Source organism: Nyctereutes procyonoides, unplaced genomic scaffold, assembly GCF_905146905.1.
Source record: "Nyctereutes procyonoides isolate TBG_1078 unplaced genomic scaffold, NYPRO_anot_genome, whole genome shotgun sequence".
NCBI classification, from domain to species: domain Eukaryota; kingdom Metazoa; phylum Chordata; class Mammalia; order Carnivora; family Canidae; genus Nyctereutes; species Nyctereutes procyonoides.
In genome coordinates this window covers 34,828,652-34,854,920 of record NW_026575044.1, presented here as the reverse complement: position 1 = coordinate 34,854,920, position 26,269 = coordinate 34,828,652, and the positions used below count along the sequence as shown (strand labels likewise).

General features: G+C 40.8%; 1 protein-coding gene across 2 annotated transcripts; it reads right to left on the bottom strand.

The window, feature by feature from the left end:
- Window positions 1–12,210: 12,210 nt before the first annotated feature.
- AQP4 (aquaporin 4) lies at window positions 12,211–25,601 on the bottom strand. 2 transcript variants are annotated; one of them, XM_055324388.1, is made up of 5 exons: window positions 25,513–25,601; window positions 21,689–22,103; window positions 20,632–20,796; window positions 20,266–20,346; window positions 12,211–16,572 (listed from the first exon to the last, which is right to left on the bottom strand). In XM_055324388.1, exons 1-5 carry the CDS (start codon window positions 25,542–25,544, stop codon window positions 16,294–16,296), a joined length of 972 nt encoding a protein of 323 aa, XP_055180363.1. In that variant the 5' UTR covers window positions 25,545–25,601; the 3' UTR covers window positions 12,211–16,293. The 2 variants fall into 2 exon arrangements, with proteins under 2 accessions (XP_055180363.1, XP_055180364.1); XM_055324389.1 differs by lacking the exon at window positions 25,513–25,601 and adding an exon at window positions 24,999–25,073.
- Between the last annotated feature and the right edge of the window lie 668 nt (window positions 25,602–26,269).

Sequence of the window (26,269 nt, the reverse complement as noted above, 5' to 3'; positions counted from 1 at the left end):
GTTCCAAATGCTTATAACTAGAAATTGCAAAATTATTGCTGGAAGTATTTGAAAAGTCCAGCCTCTTTTCCACTATTCATATCATAGAATCATAGAATTTTAGAATAGGATATAATTTGTTTACTTTTCATGTTTCACTTGGCTGGAACAAATAAATAAGAGGCCTGACCAAGTTAATTTTCTGTTAATCTAGTTTCAATTTCTCCATAAAAATGAGACAAAGCTATTGTATTTTCACAGAAAAATGGTGTCGGAATATTCCCCAGTTGAGTATTTCATTTGACTCCTTATCAAGGACAACCTCTGAACCACTGAAAGTAGATTATTGAGCTCAGGTCAAAATCTTTTAAAAAGAACTTTTAAAGACTTTCATTGGTAACTTGTCTTAAGACTTAACATTTCTGATTTTTCTGTTTAATTTACAACTGCAAATTGAAGTCAAAACTTATACCTCTGCTGGATAGAGAGGGGAGAAATAATAACCATTTGTTGTGTTATAGCCCCTTGTTGAAAACCAGTAATAACCAATTCATTCATTCATTCATTCATTCATCAACCAAAAATACTTACAGATTGATTTCTGTATGCCACGTATGTGCTAGGTTCTAGGGATGGATGCTCTGATGACTCCTTATCCTGAGTTCTATGAACCAGGGTGTAGAGATAGACAAGTAACCAAATAAAAAGAATTTTGAATATGAACTCTCTCTGCTTCTGTTTTGACAAGACATTGATATAATAAGCATAGGAAAGCAAAGTCAACCTGAAACAGGTTCTCCTTGACACATAATTTATTAATAAATACACTGGAATTCATTCCTTAAATTTTGGATCCCTTGCCTGATTAAAGGCTGTGAGAGATGCAAGTCTGTTGAGCAGAAAGAGGGATTTCCTTGGAGGAGTTGGTGTTACAAGCCCCCAATTTTTGCCCCTAGGGGTAGGGTGGGAAGAGAATACTACTTTCTTCACCTCAAGCCTTTACTATGATCGCTCAGAGAGTTTGCTGTGTGTTATGAGAATGGGGGCCACCTTAGACTGGGGTCTAGCTCTGACATAGGAATCTAGAGGTGACAGAGTGGTGATGAAAGTTGCTTTCATGCGGTGCAGGGGTCAGCTTGGAGTTTGCCAGAATAGAAGATGTAGGAATGCTTCTCATGGGAAAAAGAGCCAGGCTGGAACCATCTGTTTCTGCTGCTAACCAGAAGTGGAGAGCTGACTGCAGGCCTGCCAAACAGAACACATCCCCTTTAGCTCAGCTTGAGATTTTCAGGTGAGGAGTCCCCGGGGATGGAAATCCCAAAGAATTAAAAATCAAAACAAGACAAAACCATGACCTATGAGGAAAAAGTCAGCAATGATCATTTCCCAGACCAGAATGCTCAAAGTTACCTAACCAGTATTTTTCTCTGTTAAATCTGGCAATTCTGCTTACTTTTGGCCTCTACCCACAGCCACGTGAGCTGCTGTCAAAAGAGAAAAGGGGCAGCAGGGACACACAGGGCAGAAGCTGGTCACACCCCCTTCATGGAAGTCTGGCAGCTGCCAACTGTAGAGCTCAGCAAGGGAAAGAGAGAGCATTCTTAACTTTGAAGGTTGAGGGTTTGCCTAATATTTTGGGCAGAAAACAACATTCTAGTTAGTCAATCTAGTTTTGTGAATTAAAGCAATCACAGAGCTGACTCTTTCATGTGAACAAGTAGGAAATCGTGGGGATCTGCCAACTTTGCTTCCAGGGATGGGGAAGATTATCTCCACTGAATAAAAGCTTAAGGGGACAGAGAGAGACAAAAATAAATTTGTGGTTTGGTCCCATCCACACCCACATCCACATGCCTGATGGGAGAAGCACAGGGCTTTAAGGGGGAGACTCGGCAGAGGCACCTAACATGGGCTCAAGGGGGTTCAGAGGAAGTAACGTTGTTAAACAAAGAACAGAAGGGATTTGAGGATTTCTGTGCAAAGATGGAAGATTAAACGCTTTAACTCCCTGCCAAGTTCCCCATAAAACAATTCTAAAGTGATTTTTAAAAGTCTTAAGCCCCAAAGGAAAGGAAGAAGAGAAAAGAAGCAATAACTACAAAATTTTGTAACCTGGAAAGCAGATGGATGAGAGAATGATGGTTCAGCAGAAGTGGGAGATTGAATCCCGCTCAATGTACGTGGGACCCACAGCTCAGAGATGGGTACTGCCTGGAATTTGTAGAAGAGGGAGCATCAGAAAGGCTCAAATGAGGGGGTTTGGTTGAAAGTTCGCTTTTGAAGTTGTCAGGTTCCTAGATCTCAACAATCAATAGCCCTGGCAAGAGAAGGATGGTGTACTTTTTCTAGAGAGAGAGACTGAGGTAAGTTGAGGATGGAGCTACGATACTGAAATAGATTAAATGAATGTGTACAATACCGGATGTTGAGACCATCTCCCAGCCCTTTTGCATTCAGCCTGCAGACGTTGACCAGCCAGGCCTTCATCTTCCATGCAGGAGACTGAAGAACATACTTTGGATAATCTGGCCAGCCTTGGCACAGAGAGCCAAAGATGGAGATATCCAGGGTTCCTCACCTAAGCTGCCAAGTCAAGTCACCTTATAGTGAAGTCACAGCTCAGGAGCTACACTTGTGTTTGGAGGATTTGGTCCCCAGACTTAAATGTGAGTGATAGTCAAGGATAACTAGGCATCTGATGTGGTAGTACAGGAAGTGCAGTATCTGAATCATAGGAGATTCAAAAAGACAAAAGGGAAAAGTGGATGTAAGGGACAATTCAAGTAAATATACTGGACTTGAAGGATCTGAGTTTGAAATGGAAAAAGCTCATTGTATGCCTGGCAACAAAATAAAGTGAATTAAAATAGGTGCAAGACATATCCTTACAAAATATCAATGTGCTGGAGAAAATTGATGTGCCCATAAGCTGAGGAAAAAGGCAGGGATGTGTGGGAGATGAGGGGAGCAGGGAGAGAAGGAGAAAGAGAGAGAGAGAGAGAAAGGGAGAGAGAGAGAGAGAGACTCAGTATAACAAATAGCATCATATTTCTCACCTTCCAGAAGCCTTCAAAATTTCTATTCCCAGACTATAATCAATTGTCAGGATAAATAAATAAACAGCAATGACAACAATGACAAAGAGGAAGGTAGAGAATAGGAGAGACACGGGAGAGAGGCAGAGAGAATTCCCAAGGTGATGGTGTAGGGAGGTCCTGGGGTGGCAGAAACTTACCAGTTAAGGAGCTCCAGCAGTCCAGGCTGGATCCCGCAGAAGGCTATAGAAAAGGGTTTTTCATAAAGGTGCCATTGAGAGTGCCTGCTATGTCTCAACATCTTAAGAGGAGATTTGGAAAACTGATGAAGGGTTTGGAGTTAAACTGATAAATACATACAAAATGAAGAAATGAACCCTGAAAGATTATTATTAACCTCAGGGGAAACAACAAAAATGGAAGAAAAGCAAAGAAAGTATAGCAATTCATGACTCAACTGTAAAGAGCAAGATTGTATATGTATTTGTGTGTTAGAAACAGAAGGGAAGACGATGAATCTGCTTTAATAGTGGCGAGTCCGTAGACCAATGTCTAAAACCTCAAACTAAAAAAAAAAAAAATAAGCAAGTAGCAGTACAAATCTATTATTTAGAGACATAGAAGCAATTGCCAAAATATTTAGTTAAAAGAAATTAAAGTAATTGCCTTTAGGAGGAGAGGAGAACTGGACAGAGGGGCCAGACCGATGTTGTAAGTAGGCAAACTTCGTAGAACTATTAATATAAATGTTACAAAACACCACTAAATTATTTCGAAGTGAAAGGTAGAGTGATGGTATGTGGTTCTGGGGCTCACAGAGCTCCAGTCAGAGGACATAAGATACGTGAAGGCCCCAAGCAAGATAGGGAGAGTGTAGCTCCTTTGAAGAACTGAAGAAATTCAAGGTGAATGTGCCAGTCAGAGTGAGGGGCAAGGTGGGGGAGAATCAAGAGATGAAGCTAGAGGATGAGCAGAGACCAGATAATGAATAGACTTTAGTTTTATCCTCAGGATAATGCAATTCCAAGGAAGGACACTTTTCCCTGCAAGTAAGAGAAAGATTAAATGAAAATAGCTTAAATAATAAGGGAACTTTATTATGTTCTATCCCATAACAAGAGGTCTAGAGGTAGGGAGGTTAATTCAGCAGCTCAGTGATATCTGGCAGCATCAGACTCTTCTCCTTCTATTCTGCTTTCCTTGATGTGCTAGGTATGTCTCTCAGAATGGCTAAAAAAGCCAGATATTGCTTCCTCACACAATAGCATCCAAAGAGTAGAAGGAGGGAAAGGCCACGTTCCTTCCTCATGTCTTTGGATCAGTTATTTATTGAGGCAGAACAAACCACATCCAAAATTAATGGCCTGTAACAATCACCATGTTAGGTGCTAATGAGTCTGTGAGTCAGTAGTTTGGGTTGGGCTTAGCTGGGAACTTCTGCTGTTCTGTCCTAGACTCACTCATTCTCCTGCAGTCAATTGGTGGCTTAATGGGGGCTGGACGGTGTAAGATAAGCTCCCTTACCTGTCTGGGGCCTCAGCTGGGATGACTGGGATAGCTGGCCTACCTGTTCCAAGCGGTCTCTCCCAGTTGACTAGACTGGGCTCCTTCACACGGCAGTCTTGAGGCTGTGTTCTGAAGAAGTGAGAGCTGCTACAAGGCACCTTAAAGCCTAGCCTCCAAAAGCCCACAAAACCACCCAGCAACATTCTATTGGTGAAAGTGGGTTACAGGAACAGCTCAAATCCAAGGGATAAGAAAAGGATTTGAAGAACAGTGAAGTCATATTGCAAAGGTACACATAAACAAGAATGGCAGGAGTTATTATGGCCATCTGGGAAATAAATCTATCACTGCCTCCTTTGAAGAGTAGAGAATATTTTCTCAGATGATGTCACACAAATTATTCTCAGGCCCTTTCCTAAACCAATCATAGGGAGGGCCATCAAATCACTCTGGTTGGATAAGCATAATAAAAGTTGACTCCCTGGAGCTGAGGACCCATCCTTTTCTGGAGCAAAAGGATTCTTGTTGCAAAAACATATGGGTGGGGGGATCCCTGGGTGGCGCAGCTGTTTGGCGCCTGCCTTTGGCCCAGGGCACGATCCTGGAGACCTGGGATCGAATCCCACGTCGGGCTCCCAGTGCATGGAGCCTGCTTCTCCCTCTGCCTATGTCTCTGCCTCTCTCTCTCTCTCTCTCTCTCTGTGTGTGTGACTATCATAAATAAATAAAAATTAAAAAAAAACATATGGGTGGGAATTTGGTTTTTTTTTTTATATGGGTGGGAATTTGGATAGAAAAATAAACCTCCCAGATTTTTCTAGAGGTATGTGATTTCATTTTTAAAAGATAACCTTTAAAAGACAATGATTTCATTTAAAGATAACTTTTAAAAGATAATTCTGAAATGTGATTTCATTTTTAAGAGAGAATTATTCCAGGCAGCCTAGGTGGCTCAGCGGTTTAGCACTGCCTTTGGCCCCAGGCGTGATCCTGGGGACCTGGGATCGAGTGCCACATCAGGCTCCCTGCATGGGGCCTGCTTCTCTCTCTGCCTGTGTCTCTGCACCTCTCTCTCTCTCTCTCTGTGTCTCTCATGAATATATATATATATATATATATATATATATATATATATATATATAATTTTTTTTAAGAGAGAATTATTCCTCTTGCTTGGAGGGAAGCAAGATGGAAGATAGGTAGATCAGTTGCAGGGTTTGTCAACTTTAGCACTATTGACATATTGAGCCAAATAATTCCTTGGTGGGGGTAGAGGCCTATCTTATGCATTGTAGGATGTTTTGAAGTATCCCTGGCATCTTCCCACTGGATGCCAGAAGTTTGCCTCCATCTCTAATAACCAAAATGTCTACAGACACTGCTAATTATCATCTGGGGGACAAAGTTACCCCTGGTCGAGAACCCCTGGGTTTGGAGGGTAGTGCAATGATTTAGGTGACTATTGCATTGACCTGAACCAAGGTAGAAGCAGTAAGGTTGGAGGCAAGAAGGAATGAGATCTTCAATTTGGCAAATGATGGGGAATGAACATGTGGCTGACAGGTTCTGGTCTAGACACTCTGTGTTTCAGACATATAAGAGGAGAGACAGACTAGGAGAAAAAGAGAATTAGTTCAGTTTGGGACACATTCAGTTTGAGGTATGTGAGGAATATAAATAAAGATGTCCAAGAGGCCTTAGAGTAAGAGTCTCAAATTGGTGATACTTGAGCCTGGTCCAATCTTATGTTCTTTGTCTCTTTGGAAACAAAACAAAACAAAACAAAACCCCAACACATTGGCCAACATTTCAGATTTTGAGACTTCATAATATGAAATATTAAGCTTGTCTAAAATATTAGACGATCAGAACATATGGGACCCAAGTTGCCAGATGACAAAATCTGCTGAGCTGAGTTTGTCCCAATTGGCCCCAGTCTCCCCAAAGGCCTTCTGGACTCCATCCCATTGCTGGCCTGCTCACCCCATAAGAATTTGCGTGTAGAATCCTTGCCTTGGTTGGACCTTTCTGCTCTTTGACATAGATGCAGCTATGAGAATGATTCCCATAAGCTCCACATTATGTATCTTCTGTGCGACCCTCTGACCCATACATTCTAGTCAGACCCTCTTATGTCTTTCTAAATATGTCATTCATTTTTTTCCCTTCCTGATTCTGACAGTGATACATGTTTCTTATGGGAAACAGAAAATACAACACACCTGGTATCCCAAATCTTACAGTCCTCTTGGGTTTTGTTACTAGATTTCCATATATACCTGGATGCAGCCAGCAGGACTCCTTTGCCGCTTCCAGGAGGGAGCCGCCTCTCTGTCTCAACTGGGGTGAAGCAGAGTTATTTTTCCAAAGTGTCAATGGAAGAAAATTAAGCAAGCTTATATTTACCTCTCTGCTTTTGTGCATTTTAAGCCCGTCGTTCGGAGGGTTGCTAAGGAAAAAAAAAATTAGTTTTTGAAAAGCTCAAGAATTCAGGCAATTAAGTATTTTTCCAACATCAAACAATTCTGTAGTCAGAATTTATTACCCCTTGTGTCTCTCAGTGTTTCAAGGAAACATTTTCCATTCATGTTAATTTGTTATCTCAAATGCTTTTTTAAAATGAGCCTTAAGTGTACTATTTGTAAGTAGGTAACAAAGTTCTTTTTAACTGCTTGAATAATAGAAAAAAAATGACATGCTTCTTAGAGAACAAAATGGGCCATGATAATGTGAGGGGGAACATGTAAGAAGGGATGTAATGGTTAGAATTAAAATGACGTCTGACAATTACTTTCAATTTGAACCGAGGTGAAGAAAATCAGAATTACAATACTCTTGTGATTAAATTTTGATGAGATGAAAATGTCATCATTGTTTGATGAGAATTTTTTATTAGAGTTCAAAGAATATGAATGATTTAACCACAATGTACCAACACCACAGGGCTGAATAATCTGTATCAGTTTTTCTCCACTCTTCCTTACTGCGGGTCACCAGAGAAATCTCAGCTGCTGTCATTCTTCCTTGTTTCTGCAACTGCTTCCATGAGATTGGCTTTTAAAACAACAAGATAAAGCTTACATCCTTTGTGATAAGTTTTGACGTTGAAATCCTGGAGTAGGTTAATGTGGTGAATCATTTCTAGAAGCCATGTGCTGAGATTTAGGCTTCTAAGTTTTCGTTTTCAAAGAAATACATTTTGGAGGCTAGATTTCTTGAGGGAAATGGGGGAGATCCTGCTTTCATCCTGCGTTCCTTGCTGAAAATCAAGATGCACTTTTATTCCGTGGGAGGAGCCTGTTTCCCTTTGGCGTGACATTTGACAATTAAAATTGAGATGGGGGCTCAAGTCTGTGGAGGACAAAGCATAGTCCAGTTCTCTTTGGGGCACTGATTCAATATAGGATGACAGGAATGTGCTGACTTAGCACAGGGACTTTCTGCGCAAGGGGCAACTGCTATGCTAGCAACTTCTGTGCTGGGCGGGGGGTGGGCAGGAGTACTAGCAGGCCCCCCCACCCTTACTTGGCTGTGACTGTGGGATTCCTGCCCACGCTCCCTCCCCCTGCCCTGTTTTTCCGCTTTCCCCTATGGGAGCCTGAAATTGAATCAAATGGTTTCTCATAGTCGCTGGGTATACATCATTATATTTCAAAAGACTGTTGTCTTCTGAGAGTCTGAGTCAAAATATTTAGGGACTCAACCTGCAATCCTGTCTTCTGCAAACACGGAGGTACGCGGTGTGTGTTCAGTTCTGTTTTGTGCACGAAAATCTTTCTCCTCTGTCTTTGCAGGCAAGGGAAAGTACTGGCCGCGGTTATTCTATTCAATTACTCCCAGAGCTGTTGCCGTTGTAATGATATTACAACTTAGCCCGCTCAAAATAACTTTTATTTTATCTTATTTAAAAAAAATGCAGTCTGTAAGGGTGCCTGGTGGCTCAGTCGGTTAAGTGTCTGACTCTTGATTTTGGCTCAGGTCATGATCTCAGGGTTTTTCTCTATCTCTGCCTATGCCACCCCCTGTCCCCCACCCCCTGCCTAAAATAAAAACAAAACACACAGAAGAACCAAAACTGTAAACATGGGACTCCTGGGTGGCTCAGTGGTTGAGCGTCTGCCTTCGGCTCAGGGCATGATCTCAGGGTCTCGGGATTGAGTCCCGCATCGGGCTCCTGGCAGGGAGCCTGCTTCTCCCTCTGCCTGTGTCTCTGCCTCTCTCTCTGTCTCTCGTGAATAAATAAATAAAATCTTAAAAAACAAAAACAACAGAAAACCCAAAAATATAAACCTTATAGTCTGATCTGGGGTAAGCTCAGACTATTTCCAAACTCCATTTTATTGATTCCCTTATTACAATTTATTTTATTTTATTATTTTAATAGCCAGGAAATTGAAGCTAAATAGTGGAAGGTATATTGTGTAAGGGATGTCTGTCATAAGCCCTGCTCAGTAAAGAAAGAGTTTTCTTGGTCCTTCGAAGTCCCTTTCAAGAACATTTTGTAAGTTTAGCCGATTTATCTTTGTAGCATTTGTACTTGAATATTTACATAATTGCTTCAAAGGTGGTCAAAATGATAATGAGAGGTGAGGTCGGGAACAAATGAGAAGTTTAAACACACTGCAATCTTTATTGGATATGAAAAGTCAAAGGCTTGGAAAAAGCAGATATGAATGTTGGAGTAATTGGAAGCCTACAGTACCACAGGGAAGATACAGCACGGGGCAGTGCTCAGAATAGTCTAGACAGACTGCCTGGGTTCAAATCCCACATTTACCACTTTGTAACTATTCGCCTTTGAACAAGCTACTTGCATTCCTTAGACCTCTGTTTCTTCACCAGTAAAATGGGGATAATGGCAATACCTTCTTCATAAGGTTTCTATGAGGAATACATACACAAGTGTGAAGTGCATGTCTGGTGCACAGTAAGTGTTCAATCATTGAAAAGCTATTATTGTTATTATTATTGAAATGTAGAAGACCTTATCAGTGACTTCACAATTAATCTCTGATTCTCTTTCCTGGATCAAGTGAAAAATACCTCAAATAGTGATCTTTATAATATTTTCAAAAGGAAAAATATCAGGGGTGCCTGGGTGGTTCAGTGGATTAAGCATCTGCCTTTGGCTCAGGTCATGATCCCAGGGTCCTGGCATCGAGCCTCTGCATTGGGCTCCCTGCTCAGTGGGGAATCTGCTTCTCCCTCTCCCTCTGCCTCCTGCTCCCTCTGCTTGTGTTCTCTCTCCCTCTGTCAAATAAATAAATAAATAAATAAATAAATAAATAGATAGATAAATAAATAAATAAATAAAATCTTTTTTTTTAAAGGAAAGATATCAATGAAAAAAAATGTCTGAAATTATCCAGAGTATCCCCATTTTCTTTTTCTTTCTTTTATTTCTTTCCTCAAGATTTTAAGTAATCTCTACACCCAATGTGGGGTACAAACCTCACAACCCTGAGATCAAGGGTCACATGTTCCACTGACTAAGCCAGCCAGATGCCCCAACACTCTCTTCTAAGGTCTGTGATACTACAGGTCTGTAGTACTTAATATACTGCCCTTTGTTGGCATTGTACAGAAGGATTTCCTCTAGCATGGATAGAATATATTTCTTGCCATTTAAGGAAACATGGGTGATGGGAAATTAAACTGAGAGATTAATGGGAAAAATGGAAGAATTTTGTGTGATTTAGGCAAATAATTTAGGGAAATGGGATTAACTGGAATGTGAGATCCAATTTTTGCTCTACTGAGCATGAGTGGGGAGGGGCAGAGGGAGAAGGAAAGCCAGAATCGCAAGCAGGCTCGACACTCAGCACAGAGCCAATGCAGGGCTCGATCCCACGACTCCCACGACGATCATGACCTGAGGCAAAAATCAAGATATTTAACAGACTGAGCCATCTAGGTGCCCTTAGTTTTTACTTTAATCTTGGGTATAATCTTGGGTAATTTACTAAATCTCATTGACACTTGGTTTTTTTCATCTTTGGAAATGAAAACCATGATAATGGTTACCCCGTTTAATAAAGATTAAGTGATTGAGAGTAAGATTTAGAAATTATAAAGCCCCATATATGTACTCATAGTTGAAAATTATTCTAATCCATGCATTTCTCCTCTACCTTTCTGACCCATGGCCATGGTTCATAAGGGAAGAAGGAATATAGGCTATGATTGCCATCTGTTCACAGATGAACTTCATATCTCCAGATTGGAGTGTTTCTTGCATTTACTCATCCATTCACTCCATCCATCCATCCATCCATCCATCCATCCATCCACCAATGCTTTTACTGAATACTAGCCATGTGCTATAACTATGCTATGCATAAAGCTTTCAAAAATCAGTGCCATGGTTTCTCAGAGGTTTCTATGTACGGGGTAAACTCAACTCAGCTTTCTAGAGTTCTCAATGTCTCCTTAAACCTGAGGAATGAAGAGGTAGAAAAATGAAAAAAAAAATAGTAAGAGTTATTCAGGTGACATATTGTTTTGGGCATTTTCCAAGCAGGATAATTATCTAAAATCAGGCTGACATTTATATCTCTAGCTTCCCATGCTTGTTAAAATACTTTTCTTGCTGAAATACTCATTGAGCTAAATTTCATCTAACATCTGGCCATTGTATAAATATAGCAATGAAAACATGTCTTGTTGCCTACTCATTAGGTATAAATTTTAGAAATCCAATTAGTGTTTTATACTTTCTGTGCATGTTTTCTTTGATTTTGCTTTAATGTTTGGTTTGAGCTAATTTCAGTCTCCTAAATGGAACTATAAGAATTCACATATTTAGCACACATCTACACAATAGCAAAAACCAACTGGATTGAGGTATTGTGCTTTGTAGTATTTCCTAATGATTGTGAAGTATTCCTTAAGTTCTTTATTCATTCATGTAATGAGCACATATTGAGCAAGATGTCAAGCCTTGGTGCTCAATGCTGAGGAAGGGGGGGGGGATACAGAATAAATGAAATACCATCTTAGCCCTTAAGGAGTTTAGAACCTAGTAGGGGAGACAGATACCTATGCAAACTATTTCACTACAATGTGAAATACTACTATTGCTATATTGGCTAATCCTGACACATGCTGTAAGAGAGGTACATATCCATTGGGTTCTGAAGGCACCATTCACTACTCATCCGATGTACACACTACACATACAAAAATGATGATCCTCAATTCTCCCCTAGGGAGCCTATAACCTCTCAAAATTGAGGAGCCCCTCAAACTAAGAACCCAAGGGAGTGTCCCAGTACTCATGGTGTCTACATTATCCATCTGGGTTGCTAGAATCTGCCAAATGCCCTGAGGATGGATCATCTATTTAGCAATACCAGCCTCACCTGAGTCACAGTTGTTAAGGTCTTCACTTTTAGACTCCCTGGAATGACAGCTGATCTTCAATGGCCTATTCTGCATGGATGTGAACGTTTAGAAGTAAGCCCACTAAACACAATTTTCACTGTGTACATCAGGGCCCACTATAATGTATACTCTGCAGCCTTTTGAAACCTGCCTTTCATTATATAGATCCCACCACCGTTTCATTTGGTGTTCATTATACTCAAATAGCTAAGTCTTTGGGTCATTCTAAAGGATGCTCTTAAGATCTAACTTGGAAAAACTGTGAATGAATTTTCAAACATTATCAAATGCATTGCCTACCTTTTAAACAGTAAAAGTTTATTTGCACAGATTTAGTAATATGAGATACAACATAATTCATGGAAATCAACCACAATGCTGATACTTAATAGATTATTCCAAATATTAGACATTACAGTTTAAATCTCAACATTAGCTCTGACGTTGGAGTAACATTTTCAGTTAATAAATAATTGTGAATATGACCATATGTTCAGTTTATTCTCATCAGTTTATCATGAATTACAATTGTGATTTGGGTCATAAAAGTGATAAACAATTATATTTTCATAAACTGCCTGTTTAATTAATCCTGAAGAGAATCTAAAAATATATTCTCATGGGTTATATAAATTAGGTGTATTTTTTAGCTCTTGGATTTTACCTTGCATGGGTAACACTATAACTGCTTTCACAGGATATGGTCATTTCCAAAAAGTGAGTGGCCCCAGGTTTTGAGCACTGAATTAAATGTCTTCTATGTATTTCAGAGAACTATGAATTTCAAAAGTTAACTGTTATTTTGGGGTGATCTATAAAGTATTACCCTACCAATGCAAACACAAAATTGGTGGTAAAGAAAGTGAGTTTAGTTCATTACACTTTCCAGATAGTAGTCACATCTTCCTAATAATTTTGGTGCCAAAAACATATTAAGAAAGACAGAATTATTTCAGGTATAAGATATTCTGCATTTGCACATTCTATAGGGCTTATAATGAGAAGTTATATCAGGCTTATATTGTCTGATAAGGCTCTTTTTTTGAGCTCCTACTGTCACGAAGGCAATTTGTCAAACGTTCATGACACATGGGGATAGTAGCAACATGCTGCAACAAAGGGCCTCACCAGGATTAATTTTAGTGTTTGAATTTGCTATTCGATTTTCGAATTTTTCTGCTCTTTATTGAATTTAAACCAGTAAGTAAGTTGCCTGGCTTCTTGCCCTAAGAAGAATATTTTGTCCTATTTGGAATCAGACCTCTAATAATCAGATAGTTTAATGCCAATATATATGTTATTCGAATATTTGTAATCCCTTTGTAACATTTTCGAGACTGAGCGACAGCTAGTACCTATTAACTGCATTAGAAAAGTCAGAAAGGGTAAGAATTTATGAAAAGCATTAAATGGTAGAAACAAAGTGTAGGGATCTTACAGTTAGGCAACAATTTGGGTACCAGAAAATATTTCCTTCCAGTGTAAAAGTTTAGGACTCTGAAAAAAATGCCAACTGCAACAATGAAAAAATATATTCAAATTCTGGTCCCCCAAAGTTTAAGAAAGCCCCCAAACCTAAAAATGACTCTTACTCTTTGCACTTCTTTTGACAAACTATATACATTTTCATTGTAGGGACCATCTTAAGTTTTGGGGCGCTTGTATTTTTCCATAGGGAAGAGATGGTTGGCATTGCTTCCTGGCTGGGTATAATTCATTTATGTCCTTCCAGTTTTTTCTCTCTGATCTCTTTTCTGTATATCTGTCAGCAGCACTCTCCTGGGAGCAGCACGATGCACTTCATTAATAAGAAGGGATTAAAGGAAAAAGCCCTCGTCTCCTAATACACTTGGATAATTTGGTGCCATCCACAAGGCAATAGACCCCTGCTGCATAGATGTCATTAGAAAGGTACAATTTCATTACTTTTTACTGGCAGAGCCTTGAGTGAAATACAAAATATGTTGTCTCATATGCAGGGGAAAAAAAGTGCCAAAGCTTTCATTCACTTCATGCTTCTAAAATAGTAGAATGCAAAAATATATTTTATGGTTTTTACATTTATATTGCCTTCCCTTAGTAGTCCTTGAAGTCAAGCTTTTATTAAACACTGAGCAAAATCAAGATTAAAAAGGAAATTATTTACATTCTTAAATCCTAAATGAAATTCATATTTTTAGTAACTAACACATACCTACTAAGTGTCAGGCACTCTCCTAGTTGCTGGAAAACAAATTATAAAACATAATTCATGCCCTTTTTTAAGTATTAACATATTAAATACTTTAACTCAAAGTGAGTATGAAAGTGAGCATGTAAGAAGTAAACCATATGGCTGAATAAAAGAGATTGTAAGCCAGTAAATTGTAATTGTATTTGAAAAATCTGTTTAACTTTTCCTCGTTAACCTAACATTTGAGCTGACTTGTTTGCTGCTGGTTGATAGCATTATCTTTTAGGCTGACCCCCGCCCCCCCATGTTAAGCCTTTAGTGGTATATTGTGCAAATGTTTGAAAACACAGGCATAAACCATCATTAGAATCTCACCCTACTTCCTATAGATGCTGCCCCAAACAGGAAATGATGGGTCTCACTGGTGGAGAATGTGGCTCACCAGACATCTGAGCAAGGGGCCTGAAATTTAGCAATCTGCCGTAAAAACCATCAGTGACACTTCCAGGCGCTGCCCTGGTGTGATGACTCCCTGGGAACCATGCACGTCACTTTCCTAGCACCGAAGAGAATCAGGTTTAACAGTGGTCCATTATCTCACTGCCACAGACATACACCTACCACTAACACTAAAAAGTGGCACACAGTTGGAACCATGCATGGGAGAAGAAAGCCCTTGATTATCAGCTTATTTTCAAGCCATTCTTTGCAGTGATGGGTTTTTGCTTCACTACCAGCTTTTGTTCAGTCAAATTGACACTTGCAGCTCCTTGTCTAAGATAAAGTCTAGCCTAGATGGTTAATATGATAGAGACTGGTTTCCAGAGACCATTCTACCAAACTAAGGCACAGCAGTACAGGAAATGCAAAATATCTTGACAAAAAAATGAGTCAGTAATGAAAGTACTTAAAAGCTGCGTTGGGCTACTGTGTAGATTATCTCTGTAAATCGAAGATTGGTTATCCAATCAACATTGAATTCTGAGTGTTCTGATGTCCTCACCCTTTTACCCTGTAACCATGGCCTTCCTTGTCTCTCATGCATTTTAATTCACTAAAGTATCATCATACGTTACACTGAAGATTATCAACAAATCTCATGAGAAGTGAGAGAGCAGCAGAAATGGGGACTGGACAGGGCCACTTTACACCTTCCAGAGTGAGTGGAGTTTCATAACAAATAGTGAGGATTCGGCTAGTCATGTTCTTGTCAAAAAGAAATCTCAGCTAATGTTTTAAATATAGATAACCAAGTCACAAACAAACACCCCCCCCAGTTTTGCCAATAAATTAAAAATATAAGCAAAATGGTTAAGTGGTTAAAAGCTTAGACTGTTAACCTCATGGGGTGTATTTGAGGATGTGCACTGAAAACAGATCAATGGTTTGATTCCAGAATATAGATTTCCTCTTTCCCTATGATTTTTTATAATGGTAATTTTTCTTCCATTCCACAGTAAGACCTTATGAGACTGTTTGTCCTGTTTTGTCATAATGTGTGTTTCTTAGGATTTGGCTGTTTTATTAGATGGAACCAATAAATATACAGGGTTTCTGAACATTCTTCAAATTTCTGGGCTTTAGGTCCACAATACCTTGGGCACTGAGGAAGAGGAAGGAATATTATGAATTGGAGTTCCGGATGAAAGTTGGGTATTTGAAATATAAATGGAAACCGTTCACAATATTGACCCTTATCAATATTCTCTTGCCGAGGTAGTTTATAATAAGGGACTGCCCATAAAAGAGCTGGTTATAGTTCTCTCTTGAATGTGCATGACTCTGGAACATACTGTCCCTTGCCATTGAAAAACTTGACTCTGGAATAAATAAAATGAGAAATGGCAATCCCAGAGTCCTGGCCGAGGAGGAATAAGCTGATAGGTATGTCTATTAAGTTCTGTCAGGCAAGACTTAACCAAATCCTGATACACATTTTTAAATTGATTATTCATAAATGGTGACAATGAACTAGATTCCTATTTGCTTTGGGGACACTTTAAGAAGACTTCTTTTTTAGATTTGGAATTCAAAATAGGTTTCTTCCATTCCTCCCTGGTAGAACAAAGAAATAGTTCTTGTCTAGACTGAATAATAAGACATGAAAAAACAACCCTGCGCGTGTCTAATTTATAACAAATCTGTTTCCTTAATGGGTGGAAGGAAATCTGAGGACAGTTCTGAGGGGTCCTGTCTGTTTTCAGTGCCACCTTCTAGTCATACCGACGACAACACCTCGCCTGATGGATCCTTCCCCTTCTTCTCCTCGCCCCGGTCAATGTCAATCACATGCACCACTCCAGGTTTTAGGATCAAGTCCTCAGTCTCCACCTGACTCCTGTTGTCCTCCACTTCCATGTAGCTCCGCTTTGTTTGCTGGGTAGCTTTGCTGAAGGCTTCTTTCAAACGACGTTTGAGTTCAACATCTGGACAGAAGACATACTCGTAAAGGCCACCAGCGAGGACAGCTCCTATGATCGGTCCAACCCAATATATCTGGGGGAAAAGATGGGAGAATTATAGAGTGAAAGTGGAGGAGAGCTATTCCTTTGACCAATTCATGAATATAGAGCTTAGCTGGTTTACATTAAGAGAGCAAATGTGTTGTGCAGAAGATAGCAGGATTGAAAAGAATAAAAGAACATATACCATATGCATGTCAGAGATCCATAAATTGCTAAATAACATTTGAACAGAAAACAGGGAAAGACAATTTTCTCTTTTCTTGCTTCCATTAATTATTTTCTTTTTATTTTCTGATAATCCTTAAAGTCAAGTGAGCTCCTTGTTGATGGTACTGCACATTAAGTGCACTGAGAATTCTTCAACTAAAATAGAAAAAAATTTTCTGGAGACCACTTACCTTATTTTCTTAATATCGCCATCTTATGTTGGTTTTCTACATAATCGCGATCAACATACAGATTTTTTTTCAGTTGAGCCTTAGTTATTCAGCAGAGCACGAAAAATGGAATCCTAGCTCCACCACTGAGCAATTTGGTGAGTTCTTAAATCAGTTACTTAACTTCTTCTTTCTTCTATTATTTTTTTAATATTTTATTTATTCATTTGAGAGAGAGAGAGAGAGAGTACGAGCACGGGGGTGCGGTGGGCAGAAGGACAAGCAGACTCCCCACTGAGCAGGAAGCCTGATGGGGGTCTCCATCTCAGGACTCCTGGGATCATGACCTGAGCTGAAGGCAGACACTTAACCAACTGAGCCACCCAGGTGCCCCAGTTACTTAACTTCTTAAACCTTAATTTCCTCATCTGCAAAGTGAGGATTATAGTAACACATATCTCATGGGTTGTAAAAATTAAGTTGAAATAATACTTGAGAAGTATTTATTAGTTCTAATTTCATAGTGGTCAGCTCATTCCATGTTTCCTAGACAATTTAAAATTGTATGCGAGTAGGCTGGCCATCAGTCATTTTCTGTATGTTACACGCTTTTCTTCCTTAAAATCTGGCGATTTGATTTAATTGAAAATGTCATGGTTTGTTCATTACTCTTCTGGCAGAGCACTTTCATCCTAACAGTTCTAACCATGGTCACTTGATGGAAAATAAACCAGTACTGAGTTTATGAAATGATGGTTAGTTGAAGACTAGCAACTCCATAGGATTTTTAATTCAACAAATGGAAGCTTCTTATCATATTGTTATTGTGTCTAGAATAAACTAAATCTTCAGTTTCAGGAAACTTCAATGCTTGCTTGGAGCACATATATGCAGCAGAATATTAGACAGATTCAGTGGAGCAACAGAAACCTTGCTTATTGAGCCAGCTGTACTTAGACTTGTATTAACTCACATAATTCCAACAGCAACCTTTGAGGTAGATATGATTCTTATTCTTATTTTAAGGGTGAGAAAACTGACACCCCGAGAGAGTAAGAAGCTTGCTTAAGACGTCATGCTTAGCAAGTGCCTGAACTGGGATTTCAGGTCTGTGTGATTTCAAACCTCCCTTTTGAACTACTACACTGCTTTCCATGATACTTCACTTTTCTCATTTGAAAAAAATACGAGGCATGCTTCTGGCTTAAGACACTCTTGGGAAATTAATTTCACATAGCATCTTCATTGCAAAGTCTAAAGAAAATTCAAAATTTGAACTGTAGCTGAGCGCATGTACTTAACATGGAAACTACTTGTAGAGTGCTGCAAGAACCAAGCTCCTTATCTTGAATGGAAAGAAACTGTGTGGAGTTGACCTTCTCCATGCCCTTTCAAAGGAGAAATGAGAGCCCTCCTCTAAATGTCTTTGCATTCTGTTCCTTTGATAAGAGCTCATTAGATAGATTCTATTCCCCATGGTAAAACTCCCAAAAGGGAGACAAGGGACTGCTAAGTAATTATAATGCATTCCTAAAACACGTACAAAGAAGACATCTGGCTACATGCTACCCAAAAAGATCAAATCTTTTTGCTCTTCCAAAAGAAAGTCATAATGTACTTTAAAATTACTCTCAAAATTTGTAAAAGTAAATAGTTTTAATTGCTAAAAATACAGATAGAGATTATGAAGATGAAAATTAAAATAATGTCATACTTAGAAAATTCACCATTAATATTTAGATATTATTCTAGTCTATCAGTCTCCATCTGCAAATATGTTGTAAATTAGTTTTAAAATCTATACAACCATTACTACAGAATGGACATTTGTGTTCAATAAGATTAAGTTTGATATAAAACAGCCAAGAAGGGGAATTTAATTCAGTCAACAAGCTAAAAAGTTTCCTACTAATCAAATTCTAGCTAGCCTACTGCAACTAGTAGGTAATTAATAAAAACATATATTTTCATTCACATTTTATTTATTTATTTATTTTTTTCATTCACATTTTAAAGTCCTCATAACTAAAATTAAAAAATTGTTAGTTTTCTAAATTTTGATTACAAAAGTAGTTTGAATTTAATAAAGTTGAACTTACAGTTCTACTTTTACCATAAGCAACTACAAGCTGCCCATTAAAAATTTCCATTCCTGTTAATGTGTCAAATGTGTTGAGATATAAATGGATATATCAGTGGCAAAATGACCAATCTCATGGATGCTATATATTGACATTCTTTTCATAGCTCAGTCTAAAATCTTGCTTTTGAATACTGAGTCTCATTTTTTAATGATAGAAATTACTTTTAAAGACTCGATACTCTTTCCTTAGCAGTGAATGTCTATAGTATTCTTATAATTTGTTCTCATTTGTAATGTACACTATGGCTGAGTGGATGTAACTGGGTCAATAACCAGTGTGTCAATGAGATTAAAACCTAAGTGACATGTTGTTATATTCATGAATTAAAAATAAAAGCTGTAAAATAGCATTCACAGCATATAAATGATAATAAGAGGTAGCCCTACTTGAGGCTGGCTTACATAAGTCTCATATTTTCATTGGTTATTATAAGTTAGTATATGAGTGGCCTTAAAACTGTCACATTATTCATTTAAGGGATTTAAATTCCTTTGTTGTAAGAAACAATTGAAATAAAAGTGATAGCAATATTTAAAAATGGATATCACTACTTTCTGGAAGCACTGCCACCCCATTAATAAGGAGGTTAGCCATGAGACTGGAAAGTGTGCCTCTTCCGAAAGTCACTTGTGTTTCCAGCTCTGTCTATGGTGATAACAGCATAAACGTCTGTACCATTTATTCCTCTCCATCTGCAGTTCAAATGCTTCCAACTTACATACTATTAATTGGGTTCATGCTTTTGTAAACAAAAAAAGATAAATATTTTTGCTATAGGCAGTGCTTGTAAGCATTTCTTTCTTCTTTTTCTTTTTCTTTTTTTGTATATATTTTGTTATTGCTAGGAAGGCTTTACTTTCAATTATTTAAACACCATATTCACCGTACCACCCTGATTATCACTTGGTCCACACAGACAACCTCCATGTAAAATATATTCTGCAGCAGTCTATCAGATATAGTGCCCAGAGCAGTGCTTATTAAAAAAGAAAGACTGTTACTAAAGGCCCCAAACAGATATAAGATGAGACATTTTAAAGTAGATTTGTGCTAGTCTCTCGTTGGTCTTTATAAAAGGTGTAGTAAAGTGGGGAGTCAAGGTTGGGAGGAAGTAAGACACCTCTCGAGGAAAGAAAAAGAAAGAGCTCCATGGGTAATTGTTCTCAACTGTAAGAGGACAGAAACTGTCAACATAATGGTTACCCAGTGGTTTTCCCAATTTCCCATGATAACTGCAGGTCCAAAGGATCTGGCGGGGTTCATGCTGGCACCAGTGTAATTGATCTGTAGGGAAAAAGAAAACAACCTCAGACATTGCTGGAACAGGACTAGTAGCAGGAAGCATTCACTGCAATTTGCTACCATTTGTCAAGTCAGTTAGAGGAACGGTCAAGATGTTAGCAGCCATATCAAGATGCTCATCATAAAGTTAGCAAAATAATCACCTAAAATGGACAGATGTGGCCGGATACTAAAGAACTAGAGCTGTAAAACACAACATTTTTAGGCCAGCTCTAGGGTGAGGATAAATGAAATGAATCAATTATTTAAATGGACTTGCAAACTTACTGCAAATAAATGTCCAATCGCAACAGAAAATCCAATTGCTAAAGCTACTGAACCAGTGACATCAGTCCGTTTGGAGTCACAGCTGGCAAAAATAGTAAACACCAACTGAAATGTGATTATCAACTCCACCAGGAGACCGTGACCAGCGGTAAGATTTCCATGAACCTAAAAAGAGAAAAATGCTCCATCTGAATTGAAGCACAAGTACATTTTCTGTGATAACATATCATTGTGAAAAGCATATTTCATGGCTGGAAAAGACAATGGCTAATTGGAGTCATCTGTTCCACCCCACAAGTGAGACACTCCCCCTGCATCCAAAAAAGGAGGAATAAATTTCCACTCATTTTGGGCCATCACAGATAATTAATTACTCCTACAATGACCAAGCGGGAATTTGTGCTGAATGTCCTTTTCTACAAAGGAAGCAAAATGTGCCAATGCTGCATTTAACTTACAAAGGAGTTTCTGGAGAGTCTTGTAATTTTATAAGGCAATGATTAAATCCTTTAATTAGGTTTAAATTAATTAATATATATTTCAATTAAAATTTAAACTGTGTGTAGTTTTTAAGTCAATCCTGGTGCTGAGCTAACAACTGATATTCCAAATCAGTTAAGAACAAAAGTAGGATCAAATGCCAATTTATTTTTTTAAGTGTAATCCTAGGTATAGATCATTTTAAATCTCATGAACATGACAAGAAACAAAATTGTTTCTTCTGCTAGTGAGCTAACAAATAGTTGCAATAAAAATGCCTTAAGCTAAATATATAGTCTAGTATAGTCACTGGGATAAGAGCGAGAGCAAAAAAGAACACAATTTTTGTGCCACCAAGACTTAATAATATTTAAGTCACTCGATAGCAAACAATGATTATATATGGATACATTCAATGTTGCTGGGATCACTTTTCACCCCTATCAAGAATCATCAGAAATTCTTTGGGAATAAATTAGCAATTTTAGGAAAGTCTCTCAGGCCACCGGGGTATTACTTAGCAGAGTCTGCAAGAAGCCTGGAGTCCCAGTTTGAAAATAAGAGCTAAAGGTGCTACCGTGGTGACCCCCAAGCCCCCCACCACACTGGGAGGTGTGACAAGGTAGAGAATCCCAGCTCCAATGATGGCTCCCAGGCACTGTGCTGTGACGTAGAAGACAGACTTGGCGATGCTAATCTTCCTGGTGCACACCATGGCCACGGTCACAGCAGGGTTGATGTGGCCGCCGCTGATGTGGCCAAAGCACTGCACCATGGTCGCAATGCTGAGTCCAAAGCAAAGAGAGATGAGAACCATGTCGACAGGTAGTGGCTTTTCCGTTCCACCCCAGTTGATGGTGGATCCGAGGCTGAGGAGCACAAAGATGAGCATAGCCAGAAATTCTGCTGTGACTGCCTTCCAGAAAGCTTGAGTCCAGACCCCTCGGAAGGCCACCATGATGCTCTCTCTCTTACACAAAGGTCCGCACTTGCTGAAATGAAAACAAATTGTATCAGTCTACCAAAGCAGGGTTCAAGAATTTGGGTGAAGACTCCAGGCCTGTAGCCTAGCCCGACTACGGGCCCCCTCAAAGGGGGGGAAGGGCCCCCTCAAAGGTTATTTGCATATCAAGAAAGAATGCTTCCAGAAAACCTTCTTAATTAATTAATTGTCTGCTTAATAGTCAAATGGTGATGCTAGTCACCTTTTATTAAATATTTGAAGATCATCCAGTTGCACTGATTTGCCCCTAGAAAGGAAAATGTCTAAATCGAGTTTCTTTCTTTTTTTTTTTCTAAAGATTTTATTTATTAATGAGAGACACAGAGACAGAGAGAGAGAGAGAGAGAGAGAGAGGCAGAGACACAGGTAGAGGGAGAAGCAGGCTCCATGCAGGGAGCCCGACGTGGGACTCAGATTCCAGGTCTCCAGGGTCAGGCCCTGGGCCGAAGGCGGCAAACCGCTGAGCCACCCGGGCTGCCCTAAGTCGAGTTTCTTAAAGAATTAAGAGGGAAATATATTTACCTCAGAGCAAGAGTTAATCCCCTCAGAACTAGTTTTTAAGGTTTTTTTCTTCTTTCTTTCTTTCTTTCTTTCTTTCTTTCTTTCTTTCTTTCTTTCTTTCTTTCTTTTCTTTTCTTTCTTTCCTTCTTTTTTAGTTTTTAAGTTTCCATGTACTTTTAACATGCCATTTATATTTTGAACGTAAAGCAATTAAAAAAAATAGGGAGATCTTTTGCAGTTTTGCACTTCGATGCTCCAAAATTCGCATTCTGGGCATTCTGCAAATGGGTTTGTGGGGCGTGATTCTCCTCTCCCCCAGCAGAGACTGCGGATTTAGGCGGGAGGCCAGCGAGGAGGAGCCCAGGAACGCTGAAGCCCTGAAGGCCGTCTTTGGAGCAGGTAAAGTCGTTCGGGGGAGGGGAGCTCAGGGTGACCGGCAGGGGTGGTGGCAACCGGCGGGGGCCTGGACAGGGACACTCCCTCCTTCTCTCCCGCGGACCTGGACGCGCGGCGCTCGGCAGTGTCAGCCTCCCGCGCGGGTGCCAGGTGGGCAAACCGCAGCCTCGCAGCGCCGGCCCCGCCCTCCCCGCTCCGGCCCCGCCCCCGCCCAGGCCCCGCCCAGGCCCCGCCCCTCCCCGCCCAGGCCCCGCCCCCCCGAGTCCCAGGCGTCCGCGACAGCCGGGCGGGGCAAAGCTGCATCCTGGCCTCCGTTAGGCTTTTGCAGGGCTGGGGCGCAGCCCCTTCGGGTACCTCACCCTCCCTCCACCCGCGAAGCCACCCCTCAGACACGCCTCCCCCAAGGGATCCTGGAGGCGGGTGTCGCGCCCCAGGCACCCCGCCCAGTGCGGGGACCCGCGGCGCGGGGCCGTGGGCAGGGGACAGTGGTCCTGGGAGCAGAAGCCTCCGCGCTGTTCTCCAGCGTCTTCTTGGCGGCCTCCTCCTCCTCCTGCGGGGCCCAGAAAGACGGCGGGCGCGCCTCTTCTGGGGGGCCTTGTGTGTGTGTGTTGGGAAGCGCAGGAGGGTGGGGGGCAGCAGGACAGCCATGGCGAGGAGGCACTTTCTTCCTGCAGTCTGTTTTCCTCTTAGGAAAGGTCTGAGGATCTTTGGAGCTGAGAAGGGATGCGGTTTGAAAGGAGAAGGGATTTAATGCCAGCTGCTCCTTTGGGCAAGAAGTGGCTAGAATTCCCGACATGGAGGGCAATTACTCTAGTTACTCGATTATTCCAGGCACTTGCCCCCTCTCCTTTGCCTGTTACAGTCGTGAGAGCGGAGAGCTGTGGAGAGGCCCTGATCACCAGAGGACTATGAAAACGGTATTTGAACAGATTAGAGTTTTTATAGCTTTCCCCTTGGTATATAAGGAAGAGAACCCCCACCCCCACCCCCACGCCTTGCTGTTCTCAGGAGCCTGGGTTCTGCATGAGCAGTGGGGAAATGCTGTGCCAAAAAGGGCTAGGGGAATGCTCCCTTGACCTTTAGGATCTCAAGTCAGCCTCTGCTTTGATAAGGGACTTTGCTTCACAGTTGGCAGGAGAAACCCACTTTCTGCCTGGGGTGGCTGGGGTGGCTCCAGAAGGGGGACAGCCAGCCCCGACCTAGGTGTCCTCTGCTCGTGAACTCCTCTAAGTGAATCATGTAATTTCAAGAAAGCCCAGCTGGGCGGACAATGACATCATATTCCCCCAGAGGAAGAGAAAATAAAGAGACAAAACAGCACTTGGAATGGGGCAGGGAGGATGCCCTGGGAGAGATACTAAAAATGTCCCAAAGGGGGCGAAACTCAAAGAACTCACAGATTGGAAAAGAAGTTAGGAAGGGGGCTTTCACGCTCACCAGACGTGAAAGGGCCCCTGCAGACGGCAGGGCAAAGGGGCTACCAGAGGTGCTGGTGGTCTGTGGCTGGGGGCAGTGGGAAAAAGAAAAAGGACAAAGCAGGAAGGGAAGGAGGCTGGTGGGCAGGAAGCCTTAGGTTCCTTTTCAGCAGCACAGATCACCAGGAGAGGCAGGTCCTGGCAAAAGGCCGCCTCCTGGCCATACAGGTCTCCCTCACTTTTCCCAGTCCCCCAAGTTCTATCTCCCTGCCTATTCGCGCATGCTTCTCCAGAGACCTAATTTAAGAAACTCAGTTGCTCTTTCAACTTCAAATTTTCATCAGCCAGAGAAATTAAAACAACATCATCATCATCATCATAAAAAACAAACAACCAAACAAACCCCCAAAACCCTAAATAGAGAAATACGCTCCGTAACAGTGCATTTAGCTTTTTTGGAAAGCCTACAGAATCTAATCTCCGTCCAGGGCAGAGCTGAACAGCCTCAGTTAGCTGCGAACCCCAAAGTTCCCAGGCAGCACATACACACCCCTGGTCTTACAAGTGCTCACCTGGGCAGGCACAGGCTGTCATAGCTCCTGTTATTATCGGCAGTGTTCCCTTATGCGTTCACACTCACTGAAAACGGATCAACACTATTTGTTTTGCTTCTTTCGCCCCAGAACAAAGGGGGTTTGTTGATGTGCCCGGGTTGTACTGAACCGGCCACATTACTTTCTAGCTGAACACACAGCCTGATCCACTTCTGGGCAGCTGAACCTCCGGGTGAGTAATTTTTCTGATGAAAAATACTGCAGATAGATTCACCTCCGTAGGGTAATTTCCCTGTGCAGGTGCAGGTCTCCAATATTTGGAGGATTTGGCAACAAAGCATCCTTCTTTTCCTGCTACTTTCTCTATGCTTCTCTTATGAATATGCCCAGTACCCAGATCTAAGAGAATTACCTACCTACCCTCTAGTTCCTTCTAGATTCTATCTGAGACGGCACATCTATTTTGACAAAGGAGTCAAAATTTCATCTTTTGGCCCCGTTCTTTGTCCCCTGAGGGCAAAGAAGGACTTACCCCCACTGCCTTGCTGCGGGTCTGCCACTCATGCCTTCCCCGGCCAGAGTGCAGCTCTCATTGCCTGCCCCCAAGCTCTGGGAGTCAGATTACGGCCACTTGTCTGATTGGGTTTTTGGAGTGTAGGGGTGGAAAGACTCTGCACCATGTGGCAATCGTCAAGTTTTATTTGAACTTGAAATAACTTTTCTCCACCTGATCATAGTAGACACAGGGCATTTCAGGAACACAAAATGTTTGCTTACATTGTATTTCTTTAGCTGGTAATCTTTGAAAATGAGGATTTCCTTAAATTTTATTTGAATTCTTCCCACCACAAAGAATTGCTGAGAGTCTGTCTTGTTCGGTTAGGTGTTGGGGTTGAAATTGGGCACCCATGAGAAAGCAGATCTGTGTTATCCAGCAGTTGAGATAAATTGAGATCTGGGCTGTAGTGCATTTGCTTTTGGGAGGCTGAATATTCAGTGAGTTCTATTTGAAGTTTTTGACCTGAGAAGTGGCATTTTAAGTACAATGGGTAAATCCATTTGTAGCCTGGGCAGCAGTGATTTGAATAATAGGAAAATATGAAAAATAGCAAATAAGACTACTCCGGGGGTGCTCCACTGACTGTTACATTAGTGACAATTATTGAGTAAGAAGTAGCAAATCTAAAAATGTGGAGGTTGGGTGGGGACAAAATTTTTGGAAATCGTAGGTAAATTTAATATCTGCAAACCTAGGGACAAGATTGAGTACATCATTTGTGGGGCCCAGT